Source organism: Bufo bufo, chromosome 5, assembly GCF_905171765.1.
Source record: "Bufo bufo chromosome 5, aBufBuf1.1, whole genome shotgun sequence".
Taxonomy (NCBI): domain Eukaryota; kingdom Metazoa; phylum Chordata; class Amphibia; order Anura; family Bufonidae; genus Bufo; species Bufo bufo.
Window position 1 is genome coordinate 312848206 of NC_053393.1, and position 17181 is coordinate 312865386.

Below are 17181 nucleotides of genomic sequence, written 5' to 3' on the forward strand. Positions count from 1 at the left end.
TGTGATCAGGGAGTCTATATGGGGTGATAACCACAGTCATTGATCACGCCCCTGTAAGGCTTCATTCAGACGTCCGGATGCGTTTTGCGGATCCGATCCATCTATCAGTGCATCCGTAAAAATCATGCGGACATCTGAATGGAGCTTTACAGGGGGTTGATCAATGACAGGGGTGTAATCAATGACAGGGGGGTGATCAGGGAGTCTATATGGGGTGATCAGGGGCTAATAAGGGGTTAATAAGTGACGGGGGGGGGGTGTAGTGTAGTGTAGTGGTGCTTGGTGGGACTTTACTGAGCTACCTGTGTCCTCTGGTGGTCGATCCAAACAAAGGGGACCACCAGAGGACCAGGTAGCAGGTATATTAGACGCTGTTATCAAAACAGCGTCTAATATACCTGTTAGGGGTTAAAAAAAACACATCTCCAGCCTGCCAGCGAACGATCGCCGCTGGCAGGCTGGAGATCAACTCTCTTACCTTCCGTTCCTGTGAGCGCGCGCGCCTGTGTGCGCGCGTTCACAGGAAATCCCGGCTCACGCGAGATGACACGTATATGCGTCGCTGAGCGCAGGGCTGCCACCTCCGGAACGCGAATCTGCGTACAGCGGTCCGGAGGTGGTTAATATATATGAACAAATGGGAAAAAATTATTTTCTATTCACTTCTGGCATTTTGGGGTTTTGGGATTAGAGCCTTTTTGTGAGGGCATATTATTTTGCTTGAATTAACTCAAAATGTTGTTTTAGGAATTACAACTTATCCACATATCATTCAGATTAAATAGTGAGTGAAAAAAAACTGCAGAAAGGCCTCTTTCACACTACCGTATGGCTATTTCATTTTTTTGCGGTCTGTTTTCACGGATCCGTTGTTCCGTTTTTTTGTTTCCGTTGTGTTTTCATTCTGTTTTTCCGTATGGCATATACAGTATACAGTAATTACATAGAATAAATTGGGCTGGGCATAACATTTTCAAAAATGGAACAGATACGGAAGACATACGGATGCATTTCCGTATATGTTCCGTTTTTTTTGTGGACCCATTGACTTGAATGGAGCCACGGAACGTGATTTGCGGGCAATAATAGGACATGTTCTATCTTTCAATGGAACGGAAAAACGGAAATACAGAAACGGAATGCATACGGAGTACATTCCGTTTTTTTGCGGAACCATTGAACCTAATACGGAACGCAAAAAAACGGCCCGCAAAACGGAAAAAAAAACGGTAGTGTGAAAGAGGCCAAAAGGTGTGAATGCAAAAATGACATCCTTTATCTTTCAAAAAGGCTATCCCAATAAGGCAACCCATTTCCGACTAGCCAGTGTAGAAAGACATCGCAAAGAGGCTGGTTAGCAATTCTTTACTACTGTATATGCATTATTTAATACTTGCGACCACCCACAGCTTCCCCTCGTGCTAACAGATGCACTGGGGCTGGGGCCCACCCTCAGTGAGCGCTATGAGCATCTCATTAGCGTATTTCTTAAAAGTGATTTTTCTGCTAAATGTAGCCAAAAATTTCAAAGGCAAAAGTACTGTTTTAATTGTCTGTTCAAGCCTTGCATGGTACTGTACTTATCTTAATATGCAAATACAAGCTGACAGACTTCCTTTACGTTTCAGGTCATCTACCTTACATGGTGGTATGCTTACTTTGAAATCAATTTTGGAGGTGACAGTCTTCTTTTAAAGAAAACTTGCCTATTGTACTAATGTTCATATTCTGTGTAAGGCCTCTTGCACACGAACGTTGTGCATCTGTTCCATGCATTGGGGACCGCAATTTGCAGTCCCCAATGCACGGGCAATGTCCGTGTGGCAGCCGTGACGGATCGAGAACCATTCAACTGGAATGGGTCCGTGATCTGTCTGCACCGCAAAAATAGCACTCTGTAGTGCTTCCGTGGGGTTCCGATCCGCGCTTCCGTTATGCATCCGTGATGCGGAGTGCACACGGGCCGGTGCCCGTGTATTGCGGACCCGATGTTCGTGTACAAGAGGCCTAAATAGAATTAAATTATGTGTAAATAGGTCTTTATTTTCTCTTCAATACTGACCAACCTTAATATGATGTATTGTCTCTTTCAGCTCCGTCCAAGTACTACAGTATATGAACTGGCAAAAAACTTTAATTTAGAAGTATCAATGTTTGAAAGACTGATCAGAATGAAAATCCCATATGTACGCCTGGACTACCAGGTAAGACTTTACATTGGAGATTGCAGTTAAATTTGCCCCACCTTTGAAGGCACTTTTTTTTTTATTATTATTATTGCATTGTACTTATTTTGAGCTAAAAAATTTTTTTTTGCAATTGGTCTTAATTAAAAAAATCCTTTTTTGTGTACATGGCTGAGATGCTGTAGTAGCAGCCGGATGATTTTCTGTCTTTTCCTTCATTTGGGGAGATGACAGGCTCCTTATCTCTGCTCTCTGACATTATAAACACTCATTATAGCTCAGTTCTTATCTTTCTGATAAGAATGTGACTTAAATAAGTGTTTAGTAGTTTAAAGATAAGATTTATTAGATGACCAGCACAAAGTGAAATTGAAAGTACCAGTCACACAGTTTACAATTTATGAAGATTGCATGAGTAGGGTTATTGGCTAAGCTCGGGACCCAACCACCCGTTGACTAACCCATCAGACCCTTTCACCATCCCCAATAACCACGCACAGCCACTGTTCGGATTAAATCGGCCACAGCAGACGTTTTTATTAAATAATATAAATAACATAAACAACATAAATAATTACAATATAATAACATAACCCCTTCTGACTTAGAACTGATGAGGGAGGTCATAGAAGCCGCGTAATGCACCTTAACCGACCAAAAACCACCACAGCAATTCTATCTTGCCCCCAACCGCATACCACAAGCTCGGGGACACCCACTGATGGACGCCACACTAAGCCAACCAGGTGCCCCAACTCTGAGAGTCCAGCCCCACCATTGAGGTCCTCTCATTCACCTGTACCATCCAGTAGCCCCAGCTTCTATGACCTCCCCCCGCCACGACTGCCGTGACAAACAGAAACCATATAGTCAGTTGTCCAAACCTTAACCCCATAAACCCCATGGACACCTGACCCAGAATGAAGCAAATATGCCACCCGCCATAACCATAGAGATCCCCAATGTTTTATTATTAATATTATTTTTATTTAAATTTTTTTTGTATTCTTTACTTATAGCGCCTATCACCCATTCCACGACATCAAACAAAGGGTGGGAGGGAGGGTGATGCAGACTCCTGCTCTCCTAAAATGGCGCCCGCTCCACTGCCCTCCTTCCTGAACAACGGCCCGGATGCCCGCCCCCTCTCTGGCCACTCCCCCCTCTCCAGCAGCTTAACCCTATCCTAGCCCAGCCCTCGCTCCACCAAACCCCTCATGTCGGCCTCCCCTGATCCTGCGGCTCCGTCCGGCCTCACTTGAGTAGGGTTATTGGCTAAGCTCGGGACTTAACCACCCGTTGACTAACCCATCAGACCCTTTCACCATCCCCAATAACCACGCGCAGCCACTGTTCGGATTAAATCGGCCACAGCAGCCGTTTTGATTAAATAATATAAATAACATAAACAACATAAATAATTACAATATTATAACATAACCCCTTCTGACTTAGAACTGACGAGGGAGGACGTAGAAGCCGCGTAATGCACCTTAACCGACCAAAAACCACCACGGCAATTCCATCTTGCCCCCAGCCGCATACCACAAGCTCGGGGACACCCACTGATGGACGCCACACTAAGCCAACCAGGTGCCCCAACTCTGAGAGTCCAGCCCCACCATTGAGGCCCTCTCATTCACCTGAACCATCCAGTAGCACCAGCTTCTATGACCTCCCCACGCCAACAATGCGCAGCTTGACTCTAACCTTAAGCTCCCACGTTCCGCCACACACGGAGAGCTCTCTCCACTCCTCCTTGTAAATCCAGGGACCAAAGATCAATGCCCACCGCAATAAGGTGGACCACATCATCTCTCCAGAAACCTCCGGTCCCTGATTCCAGCTCAGGGTGCCGCACCGACACTGCCCCATGCCTGGCACAAAAACACCCAATCACTCGATTTAACTTAATCCTGGCCCAATCAACCTGTCAACAGATCTAGCCTCCCTCCAGGATTTCCTTGGCACAATGTCCGACCACACAGTGACCATGGACGGGAAAAGGGACCACAATCGCAAAAAATCGAACCTGATGTCCCTAATCAACTCCCTGCAAGGACGAACACCAAGGTCATTGCCCCCCACATGCAACACTAGTACGTCCGGGGCCCTATCCAATCTGGCATGCCGATGCACCTCCTGCAGAACACTTCCCCACAACATACCTCGACACCCAATCCACCGCACCACAGCCACCTCCCGGTCAAACCCCAACTGACGCCCATTACGCCGAACATCCGCCCGCAAGGCCCCCCAGAAAACGAAGGAGTGTCCCAAAATCCACACTAACAACGGGGCGGCACCTGCAAGACAACAAAAGTAAAACAATGATCAGAAAGATTCGCACACCCTCAAATCGATCCCAACCGCACATACAAATGAAAACGCTCTGACTCCCACCTCCCAATGCGCTTAATCACCTCCTCTCGGACGCCCAGTCGCGCGGCCTCTGTGGCAGCCCCAATCCTGAAGGAATGACCCGTGAATTTACCAGAGTCCATTCCCAGGCGACATAAACACTTCTTAAACACCGCCAAAAATTGAAACCTAGACAAGAAGGACCCATCCGCATGTCTGAGAAGCGGGCCGGTACTCACTCGAGACTCCTTCCGGAAGTCCCACAAACACTGACCTGGACACATCAAACAACCTGGTACCTCAAACAATGTTACATACTGACCTTTTCCCTGCTGATCAGTTTTGGAAAAACGCAAATAAATTACCACCCTGTCAGCATACAAAACTACATCTTCCCCACTCAAACCACCTTCCCGACTCACACTACTACATACTAACTCCCCTAATCGAAAGGCCCCGAAAAAGGCCAGAGCAAACGCTAACCTAAATAACCTCACTTCCGAAACCGAATGGCAGACCAAGGCAACCTGCTCGCCCAACTGAAGCAACAGAGAAAAAGACACTGGCAAACGAGTGTCACGTACCCGCTGAAATCTCCTATATCCCTTTAAAACCTGTCGCACCAAAAAGGACTTAGTGATGTCTGGGGAATTACACAACTTAAACCCAAAGGCCAAACCCGCTATGCAGCTATTCACCTGCGCAACTGACCATCCTTGCTCCTTCACATGACCAATGAAGAGCAATAGCGGAATTTCCCCAGCCATCACCTCGACCCCCAGGTCATCACACCACCGTTGCCAAGTCCTCCATGCCCTATCATATGCCCTCCAGGTGCCCTGACTTAAAGATGCCCGCAACAAATCCCCTATTGTACCTCCAAGATCTCCCACAGCGACACTGGACACACCAACCCGTGCGGACTCGCATCTGGGGCCAACCGCCGAAACCGCTCCCACTGTAAACGAGAAAGTGTGTCAGCGATACCATTAGAAGACCCTGCCACGTGCACCGCCACTACCCAAGTATTAAGAGAGAGACACATAAGGACCAGACGTTGCAACAAACGAATCACGGGGGGAGAAGATGCAGACAAACCCATTGATAGCGTGCACTACACCTAAGGCTACTTTCACACTAGCGTTCGGGGCTCCGCTTGTGAGCTCCGTTTGAAGGGGCTCACAAGCGGCCCCGAACGCATCCGTACTGCCCTAATGCATTCTGAGTGGATGCGGATCCGCTCAGAATGCATCAGTCTGGCAGCGTTCAGCCTCCGCTCAGCAAGCGGACACCTGAACGCTGCTTGCAGCGCTCGGATGTCCGCCTGGCCGTGTGGAGGCAAACGGATCCGTCCAGACTTACAATGTAAGTCAATGGGGACGGATCCGTTTGAATTTGACACTATATGGCTCAATTTTCAAACGGATCCGTCCCCCATTGACTTTCAATGTAAAGTCTGGACGGATCCGTCTGAAGCTACTTTCACACTTAGAATTTTTTCTACAATATAATGCAGACTAATCCGTTCTGAACGGATCCAAAGTCTGCATTATATGAGCGGATCCGTCTGGGCAGACCCCAGACGGATCCGCTCTGAACGCTAGTGTGAAAGTAGCCTAATTGTCACAATGAAACCTAACCTTCCGGTCCCTAAACTTCTCACCCCATAGCGAAACCGCCAGCACAATTGGAAAGAGCTCCAACAACGTCACGTTTTTTACTCATCCATTTAATACCCAGGATTCTGGCCACTCGCCCGCGCACCACTGTCCATTGCAGTACACCCCAAAACAAACTCCGCCTGCAGCATCAGTAAACAAATCGAAATCAAAACTATCAATAACCCTACCCATAACTAGTGCCCTGCCGTTAAAGTGCTGCAAAAATTAATCCCACACCCTGAGATCTCCTTTCAGTACGCCGCCCAGCCTGATAAAGTGGTGTGGAGCCACAATACCCCCGGTCGCGGAAGCCAACCTCCTACTAAAGATGCGTCCCATGGGAAGAATGCGACAGGCAAAATTAAATTTGCCCAGCAAAGACTGTAAATCCTGCGGGCGAATCTTCTTTGCCCTCAATGCGGCCGCTACCCCTGCCCTCAAATCCAACACCTTGTACTCTGGTAGTCTACACTCCATGCGCATGGTGTCGATGACTATCCCCAGAAAACTTAACTCCGTTGTAGGCCCGACTGTTTTTTCCACTGCCAAGGGAACCCCAAACCACTCAAAAACTGATTGCAACGTGGATAAGAGCAAGGCACAAACTCTAGACCCTCCTGGCCCTAAACACAGGAAATCGTCTAGGTAGAATAGATGAGCAACCCGATTCCTGAACCACTACCCACTCTAAAAAAGAACTGAAACGCTCGAAATATGCACAAGACACAGAACAGCCCATTGGCAAACACCTGTCCACGAAATAACCGCCATTCCAAAAACAACCCAGCAAATATAAACTATCCGGGTGAACCGGTAACAGCCGGAATGCAGATTCAATGTCAGATTTTGCCAATAGGGTACCCGGCCCTAACCTTCTCACCCACTCAACAGCCGCGTCAAAGGAAGCATAAACCACTGAATAGAGCTCGGGGTCTATGCCCTTGTTGACCGACGCACCCTTAGGGAAGAATAAATGATGAATAAGCCTAAATTTATTAGGCTCCTTTTTAGGGACCAGACCCAGAGGGGAGATACGCAAATTACTCATGGGCGGCGTAACGAACGGACCATCCATCCTTCCCAAAGAAACTTCCTTGGCTAATTTTTCAGACACAATATCCGGGAATTCTAATGCCGAGCGCAAATTCTTTTGCGTCTCCACCACAGGTAATGGGTGAGAGGGAATATGAAAACCAAACTCAAAACCCAAACATGAAAACTCTGCCACTTCTCGGCTAGGGTACCTACTTAGATAATCCTCCATCCTTTCCACCCGTACTGGAGTCCGCCCCTTTAGCAAACCCATCACCCCCTCTCTGTCTTCCGCCTCTAAAACATCTGTTGGCCCCATGGCCACCTCCACACACGGAGCACTCGTGCCTAAATCTACATTTCTGGCCAAATTTACAACTTCCTTCGTTAAAAAGGAAGCAGAAACCCTTACCGACTGGCCCCGTACCCGAAGACTGGGCTGCCCCCCCTGACTCACTCCGAAAGGACTGACTAGTCCTTGCGGGCGCCGTAACTCGCATCCATAAGGTTATATCCTTATGGTCCCATCTCATAGTAGGACGAACCGCTTTCCTTTGACGGAATTGTTCATCATACCGCAACCACCCACGACGCTTATCATCCTCCTCCTTCTTAACCCCATCCTTCTTCACTACATCTAGATTGAAACGCTCTAACGGAAGGAGAGAGAAAATTTCTACATATTCACCCCGCCAAATTTTTTCCCGTACCTCAGTCTTCAAATGTGCTCCCAGGGGACCTTCAAAGCACACGTACACTTCCCCTTTGGCAGCATCATCCAACCTGGGTCTATCCTCATCCCCCCCGCCTGCGTTTGCACTGACACTGACCCCGCTATTCCTCCACTAGTGGGTGTTGACACCGTACAACCCCCCGTCCCCAATCCCCATGCCTGTAAGGGGGCCGTACCTAACCCCCCCATCTGGACTAACCCCGGCTAGGCCACACAACAAACGTCCCAAACCACCAATAATACTACTATTACTCCCACCCAAACTACCTGACCCTTGAAGTATGGAAAGCAATGACCCCAAGGATGTCTCACCAAGCTGCCCGGGCGCTGTGAACCCAGCAGCCGAGGGTCATGATTCCTGTCGCATGGCTCCTGGATCAATCGGCACGGTCCTCACTTGATCGCTTGCTTCAGACGGCGGCAGCGCCCCAGCAACAGCCACGCTGGGCGCATTGGACGGGACCCTGGGAAGCTCCCTTACATCTATGCTGTCAGGACCAGCCGCAAGCTGTCCGTCTTCCAAAAGAGGCCTGCGAACATCCCTTCCGCCAAGATGCGCAGCCCCGTGACACTCTGCCCCCAAATCTTCGCGCCCAAGAGGCCTGCTCTGGGGATGGGACCCCGCCAGAACAACCTCGTCGTCCTCCTCCTACTGATGATCTTGGCGAGGCCTGTGCCCGCTGCTGGCTTTGCCAGGCACAGCCTCATATGCCACTGCTGGGGGGCCAACCTGAGAGGGCCTGCGCCGGGCACCGATAACTAACTGCGCAGCCCCACTGTCGTCTCTGCTGCTGCCACTACTCCCTCGCAGAGCAGGCCTCCTCCTCCCAAGGCCAGAAGGGGATCCTGCAGCACCCGGTCCCGAATCCCTGCCTGCTGCTGTGGACTGAGAGGGGGTCCCCTCTGCAGCCCCTGGGTCCCGCCGGACACGTGTGCAGTGTACTCAAGTTGTGTGTAGTAGGTGTTTCTGGGTGATGTAGTGCAATATACACTAACCTGGTACAGCTGACTCTCTGCAAGGGCAGGTATAGGTAGGGAATAGTTCGTGACGCCAGTGCCAAGTAAACGGTGGCACGCCGTTTGCGGATGCAGGAATAAATTGAGGAAACGTAGTCTTAAAACAGAACTTCAACTTTAGTAGTTTGCAGGCAGAGACAATATTGGAAACGCAGTTCCTCAGCATACAGTCGATTTTGCAATTCGGTCGATGCAGGCAATTCAGTACAGCAGGGTAATTACAGAGTGTTGAACACAGGATTTGCAGCAAAGGAGCTTGCACTCTAACTCTGTCTGATCCTGGAATGTAGCAATTCTTCACCAAGGCCCATTAACCTAAGTCTGGCTTTATATCCTTGATTATGGCTTAAATAAGTACCTCCTCTGTTTCTCTCAGTACCTCTGGCTCCTCTGATCTTTGCCTCAGTCTCTCCTAGCTTCTGAATGGTTCCTCAGGCCCTTAGGCTAAGATGTTCCTGCTTCTGCATATGGGTATTCAGGAGGGAATCTTCTCCTGAACAGCAGGCTTCAGGCCTGGACTTGTCTCAGACATTGTCTAATCTCCAACTGTAGCTTACTGAAACTAGACTCCGTCTCCCTTGCACTTCCTGGTCTGGCCTTATATAAACTAGGGCTCCCTAGCTCCCTCTATGGACTAGAAGTAGGAATGACACCCCTAGCAGGCCTGTAAGTGCAAGTTTCAGTGACAGGAAAATACACACATTACATTAAATTTTATAAAACTGACATAAAGCAACTTCCCATAATTAGGAGGGACGACAGCACACCAAGTGACCTTTGGTAGTAACGGGTATTACAACTCCCGTATACTACATACCCCACTGCTTTAAGCTGAGTACGACCTCGTACTCCATCATGGGTCTCCCAACTGGAATCTCTACCTGAAATAGAAAAGAGAGACATGCAGGCATACATACATGTAATTCATCTGCATTTACATTTACATCAGGTCCAATTGGCAAAAGTGAAGGGTAGTGACAAGGGGCGTCGTTCTCTTCTCTCAGGATAGTGAATGGAACGGGGGCGCTGACCTGGCACAGCGTAACATTAGAACCAGGATAGTCCATGACAATGAATAAGTCCATGATAAAACAGTAGAAAACGGTATAAAAGTTCTTGGAGGCTCAAATAACAAACATGAGTCCGTACCCAGGTTATTTCTTATTAAATCACAGAGGCTCTCATGCGGTGGAGTCCATCTCTGGGCACATCACTTTTAAAAGAATAAGAATCTCAGAGGCTCAGGTACTTTTGAGTCTGTCTCCGGGCACGGTTCCTTGGTAACTGGTTGCACAATAAAATGGACAGCAAAGACAAGTGTTGTAACACCCCTGATCAACCTGAAAAGGGGGTGAAGGGTAAAAGGTGCAACAAAGGAACAGGCACAACTTGGCGTGGGTAGCAAAAGCAGGCAGGAGGTCCTGGAAACAAACGTGGCCTTGCTGACTTTGTGATTTCAGTGGTCAACACCTACCACTGAGCCGTGGACAAACTGGCAGCTGCAACAAAGGACCAGCAACATAGGACTCCTGTCCTGGAAGGGTTAACATCAACTTCTTATGAAGAAATAAATCACAGGCCTAGCAGGCTGATCACAGTGGCATATTGTAGCTACTTGGCTCTGCTGGGAGGTATCTTCTGTAGTATTCCTCTACAGGAGGATGGGCCCACATGACTGTATCAGGGGGCAGCTGCAGGGTAAAGGGGCCCCTAATAGGTATTGGCCCCATAGGCCTAGGGGTAAACCCTCTGGTGGGCCGTGCCGGCCCTGGCATGATCACTGCAGGGGGTGACATGCTTGGCACCGCCGCAGCAAGCGGTCCGGTGCTCTGGGTGCAGCAATTCACGGCAATCGCGGGTCCGGTCTGGGGCACTGACGGAGCGGTGACAACAGAAGGCGGTCGGCGGGTGGTGACAGGCACCCTTACCTCATCCTTCCTCGGCGGTGTCTGGATCCTGGCGGTGTAGGTCTTACGCAACTCCCGCAACTTCTCCTCCAGCCGGACGATCTGCTCACCGATGCTGTCTGTATCGGAGTCCCTGTTCTCCGCTGGCGCCGCCGGCGCAGGTACAGTCACCGATGACGCAGACTCGGCCTCTTCAGGTTCTGGACTTGCATCTGGTCTCCGTCCCATCCGGATGTTCTCAAAGGTAGCACTAAGTCCTTTTAACTGTTCCAGCTCTGATATTGTCTTCTCCCGACGAGGCAGCTCGGGGGAAGGATAGGGGCTCACCCATTTCTCCAACACGGTTGGCTGCCAGAAGACGTTCGGCCCGATGAAGGAGCTCCGCTCCTGAAAGGCGTGATGGGCCGGCTCTGGAGAGCGTTCCGGTTCTCGCTCGCAGCCAGAGTAGTCTTCTCCTTCTTCTGCCTCCCAACCCTCAGGTCCTCGCTTCGGACGGGTCACAGCAGTCGCATAGGGGCCGCGCAGGCCCTCGGCAGGGGTGTACTCCACTTCCTCTCCCTCGCGGAGGCTGTGCTGGTACGAAGGGAGGTAGTCTCTCTTGACAGACCTTCGATTCACATAGAGGTCTCTGCCAGTCAGATAGTCTTGAATAAACCCGTAGCCACGGGATTTGTCAAACGACAGCACCACTCCCTTTCTCCTTTCCAGGCGGGGTTGGGTGTGCGTATGCTTCTCGTGGATGGTCTTGGTCAATTCCTCATACACGATCTTAGTCTTTATGTTCCGCTTGATAGCGGCCTCTCGGATCTCCGCCATCAGGGAAGACCATTTGAACGATGGCTGAAAAAAGTCCCTCCATGAGCCATAGTAGGGCTCGGGTTCTTTCTCCCTGGTGCGGCAGGCGGGTTGCTCCGGTCCCGGAGCGTAGGCCGGTGGAGCCTCCTCTGGCTCTACACCGGTGTCAGTCATCTTTTCAATCCTTGGTGCGGACGCTGCAGTAACACTCTGCTCACAATCCAACATGCTCGATCCTTCTGAGGAGAGCGATAGGGTCCCGTCAATTAGAGTAGCCAGCTCCTCCCACTGCACTGGGGAGCCGCCCCCCAGGTATTCCAGTATATGGAAGGCGGTGTCCATGCTGGCAGACATGCAAATGTCCAGATAAGCCGTGGCGCCTGCCCTTGACCTTCTTCCCGCTTTTTCCTCAGAAAGGCGCCAATTTTTCCCGCCTTTTCGGGATGAAGGTGACGCAGCAGTAAATTCAGCAAGCCCAGCGGCCATCTTTAGGTACAAACGCTGTCTATTCACTGACGGCAAGCAGGAATGTTTAAAGTCCACAAAACCACACTCCAATGCGGCGATTTTCTTCCTCTGTGCAGCGCAATACTGTACAGCGCTTTTTAGAAGTTTTTGGTACACTTTGGATACGATTTTCAGTCCACAAAGTCCACTTGAATAAAACAGGAAAATTGTCACTTTGGTCACAGGGCAACTGTATAAGGCACAAAGTTCACGCTTCTTGCACTAGAAAGCGTGCGTATCCTGTTCGTGACGCCAAAAGAGAAGGTGCAGTGTACTCAAGTTGTGTGTAGTAGGTGTTTCTGGGTGATGTAGTGCAATATACACTAACCTGGTACAGCTGACTCTCTGCAAGGGCAGGTATAGGTAGGGAATAGTTCGTGACGCCAGTGCCAAGTAAACGGTGGCACGCCGTTTGCGGATGCAGGAATAAATTGAGGAAACGTAGTCTTAAAACAGAACTTCAACTTTAGTAGTTTGCAGGCAGAGACAATATTGGAAACGCAGTTCCTCAGCATACAGTCGATTTTGCAATTCGGTCGATGCAGGCAATTCAGTACAGCAGGGTAATTACAGAGTGTTGAACACAGGATTTGCAGCAAAGGAGCTTGCACTCTAACTCTGTCTGATCCTGGAATGTAGCAATTCTTCACCAAGGCCCATTAACCTAAGTCTGGCTTTATATCCTTGATTATGGCTTAATAAGTACCTCCTCTGTTTCTCTCAGTACCTCTGGCTCCTCTGATCTTTGCCTCAGTCTCTCCTAGCTTCTGAATGGTTCCTCAGGCCCTTAGGCTAAGATGTTCCTGCTTCTGCATATGGGTATTCAGGAGGGAATCTTCTCCTGAACAGCAGGCTTCAGGCCTGGACTTGTCTCAGACATTGTCTAATCTCCAACTGTAGCTTACTGAAACTAGACTCCGTCTCCCTTGCACTTCCTGGTCTGGCCTTATATAAACTAGGGCTCCCTAGCTCCCTCTATGGACTAGAAGTAGGAATGACACCCCTAGCAGGCCTGTAAGTGCAAGTTTCAGTGACAGGAAAATACACACATTACATTACATTTTATAAAACTGACATAAAGCAACTTCCCATAATTAGGAGGGACGACAGCACACCAAGTGACCTTTGGTAGTAACGGGTATTACAACTCCCGTATACTACACGTGGATTCCTCCCATGCCGGGAGGCTGGAGGAGAGGTAAGGCTGGAAGGCTCCCGGCGTGAAGGGTCCCCTAAGGGGCTCCTGACACGGCGCCGGACTCAGGGGGGTAAATCGGGGCTTAGGCGCGCCAGCGGCCGTACCCGCCGCGGCCATTTAGCTGGTGGAGTTGGGCTAGCTGTACCCTCCTCCGCCCCCCCCAATAACGCATTCACCTGCTGCTCTAACCATCCAGGGCCCCTTGAATCAGCCGCCTCCCGCAAGCGCCGCAGCATCGCCCCCACTGTATCAGCCATGGCAGTAAGCGATGCTGCTGGAGATGTGATGCCGACTCCTGCTCTCCAAAAATGGCGCCCGCTCCACTGCCCTCCTTCCTGAACAACGGCCCGGATGCCCGCCCCCTCTCTGGCCACTCCCCCCTCTCCAGCAGCTTAACCCTATCCTAGCCCAGCCCTCGCTCCACCAAACCCCTCATGCCGGCCTCCCCTGATCCTGCGGCTCCGTCCGGCCTCACTGAATGCCTGTAAAAAGAATTAGTGTAGTTACTGTGCAACTTCAAGTCCACGTCTCCTTGCCTTGAAACAAACAAAACTTGTTTGTGTCAGTAAAAGTTGCAAGGGAACTTCATAAATATGCTGTAAAAATTTCCCCACAATTACATGTCAGACAAGTATTTTGTGGATGTTAAAAGGTGTCTGTGATTATAAAAAATGGGGTATGGCAGGCAATTATATAATATAGAAGAAGTATTACTTAGGGTACTTTTCACACTAGCGTTTTTCTTTTCCGGCGCTGAGTTCCGTCCTAGGGGCTCAAATCCAGAAAAGAACTGATCAGTTTTATCCTAATGCATTCTGAATGGAGAGCAATCCGTTCAGGATGCATCAGGATGTCTTCAGTTCAGTCTTTTTGACTGATCAGGCTTTTCAGAAAACCGTAACATGTTGTATTTTTACCTCCGGCCAAAAATCCTGAACACTTTGACTGAACGACGGATCCGGCCTTTTTCCCATTGACTTGCATTAACGCCGGATCTGGCGCTGTGTGTTCAGTCAAACCGGATCCGGCTTTTGCATGTTAAACCCGAAAAATGTGAAAAAAAAGTTAAAGTCCATAAATGGCGGATCCGTCTTTTCCAATGCACTTTTTCATTGTGATCAAAATCCTGATCAGGATTCAAATGTAATCCGTTTTCACACGTTTTTCCGGATCCGGCGGGCAGTTCCGGTGTCCGAATTGAACGCCGGATTCAAACAACGCTAGTGTGAAAGTAGCCTTAACTGTTTAATCTTCTGCTGCTCCAGCATCTATCTTTGTTTATTAGGCTGCTGCAATGATGTCACATCAAAAACTAGTGGCCGCGGCAGCCAATCACTGACCTCAATTATTTTTATGATCTCATACATTTTCGTTAATGATAGTGGTGCCATTCTCAACTGCAGCGCTAATGAGCTATGTTACCTGTATTAATGTGTGATCACAGAGGCTTTTTGTTGCTTATTTTGGTCTCAGAGCTAACATCTGAACACTACATTTAGTCACCTTAAAGGGGTTGACTCACTTCAGCAAATGATATTTATCATGTAGATAAAGTTAATACAAGGCACTTACTGATGCATTGTGATTGTACATTTGCTGGGTTGATTTATTTTTCCATTGCATTATACACTGCTCATATCCAGGGGTTACGGCCATCGCTGCAGTCCAGCAGTTGGAAAAAGTGGTGGGACCATGGGGGCGCGTATAGGTACATATGAGCAGCAGCACTTGTCCCAGCCACCTCATACTGTATCTGTGCTGCAGACAAGCAGTGTACAATGTGAAAAAAAGAAAAAAGCCAGCAAAGGAGGCAATATGAAGAATCACAATACATTAGTAAGTGCCTTGTAATAACTTTGTCTACATGATAAATGCTATTTAGTGACACAAGACAACTCTTTTAATACAGAAAAAATTACCTTTAAAAATTTCTTGTGCAAACTTGCACAAGATACTTAAAGGGGTTTTCCGCTTTATTCATATTAATAACCTACCGTATACTCGGGCTAGGTCAGCAATATCATCTTGTGCGAGCGCTGCCTTATCTTCATTGGTTACACCTGTAATTACACCTGCTTGCCGAGGCAACCGCGAGTGTATAGGAAGGAGTCTTCCCATAGAAGCGAATAGGATGGCTTAGGTGTAATTACACCTGCTCACCGCTGCAGTTGCAACGGCGAGCAGTTAACAATGAAGAGAATGCAGCGCTCACCAGGCGCAGCCTTCTCTTTAAAAAGCTGATCGGCAGGAGGGAATCCTGAGGATAGGTCATCAATATGAATAAAGCGGACAACCCCTTTAACCACTTAATATAGTGACCAAATATAAGGGCTGTTTCACACGAGCGAGTCCATTGCGGGAATCACGCTCCGTGTGTGAGTGTGATCCTCTGCTCTGGACTTGCAGGAGCGCACGGCATTAATCATGATTTATAATGCTATGTGCCTCTGCTTGACCTTATTTCTACAGAATCATACTGACAGCTTTATGTCACTATGAATCTGTGGAAAAAAGGTCAAGCAGAGACACGTAGCATTATAAATCATGATAATGCCGTGCGCTCCTGCAAGTCCAGAGCAGAGGATCACACACGGAGCGTGATTCCCACAATGGACTCGCTCATTTGAAACAGCCCTAAAGGTCCACTAGTGGGACTACAGAAATGGTCAAACAGTACATAAAAACTTGTAAAGCAAATGAAAAATACAATAAACCATGATTTAACAGTTCAGGATTGGCAACATACTCCCCTTCATAACCAGACTCATGTTTTTTTTTAATCGTTCTGTTAGGCTACTTTCGCGCTAGCGCTTTTGCTGGATCTAGCAGGGCTCAGCAAAAACGCTTCCATTAATGATAATACAACCATCTGCATTCGTTATAAATGGATCCAGTTGTATTATCTTTAACATAGCCAAGACGGATCCGTCATGAACTTCATTGAAAGCAATGAGGGACGGATCAGTTTTCTATTGTGTCAGATAGTGCCAGAGTTAAACAGATCCGTCCCCATTGACTTGCATTGTGGGTCATGATCCGTCTTGCTTCGCATCCCATGACAGAAAGAAAACCGCAGCATGCTGTGGTTTGCTCTCTGGTATAAGAACGCAACCAAACGGAATGGAATGCATTTTGGAGCATTCCGTTCTGTTCCGTTACGTCTTGTCCCCATTGACAATGAATAGGGACAAAATGGAAGCGTATTTTTTTCGGGTATTGAGACCCTATAACGGATCACAATACCGGAAAATAGAAACGCTAGTGTGAAAGTAGCCTAATTCAACTCCTTAGCAAACCTTAATGTAATAGTACGTCAGCAGGGCATTAGAGTTGTATGGAGTGGGGTCATCAACTAATCCCAATCTATATGTGATGAGTTCTGGCTGTGTAATACAGCCAGCACCCTGCCACAATAGCCAGAATCAGAGATAACTCTGATCCCTGTAATATAACCCCTAAGATGCAGCAGTCAATAGCAACTATAGCAACTGCAGCATCTGAGCAGTTAGACAGACAGTGGTGAAATCACAGGCCTCATATAAGTTTCTATGACCGCAGCAGGCTCTCAGGATTGTCATATTAAGTTGCTTGTCAAGCTGTGCCTGTGGCAATGGCCTGACAGGTAGCCTGGAAAAATCTTATAGACTGCAATAATGTTCTACCTCCGTCGGTGGTACAAAAGGTTACATTCAAATCCCTTAAGGAGCTAAAAATTACTGTGGAAAATCTTTTAAAAATGAAAGTTTCTAAAAATAAATAACTAAAATATTCCCAATTTTATATA

The 17181-nt window shown here is 48.4% G+C and overlaps 1 protein-coding gene across 1 annotated transcript in view; it reads left to right on the forward strand.

The window, feature by feature from the left end:
- Positions 1-17181, forward strand: part of LOC121002311 (NFX1-type zinc finger-containing protein 1-like) — a 317735-nt gene that overhangs the window by 276515 nt on the left and 24039 nt on the right. Inside the window, exon 7 of the mRNA XM_040433710.1 lies at positions 2094-2204. Coding sequence (XP_040289644.1) covers positions 2094-2204 — 111 coding nt within the window. The remainder of the gene's footprint in view (positions 1-2093; positions 2205-17181) is intronic.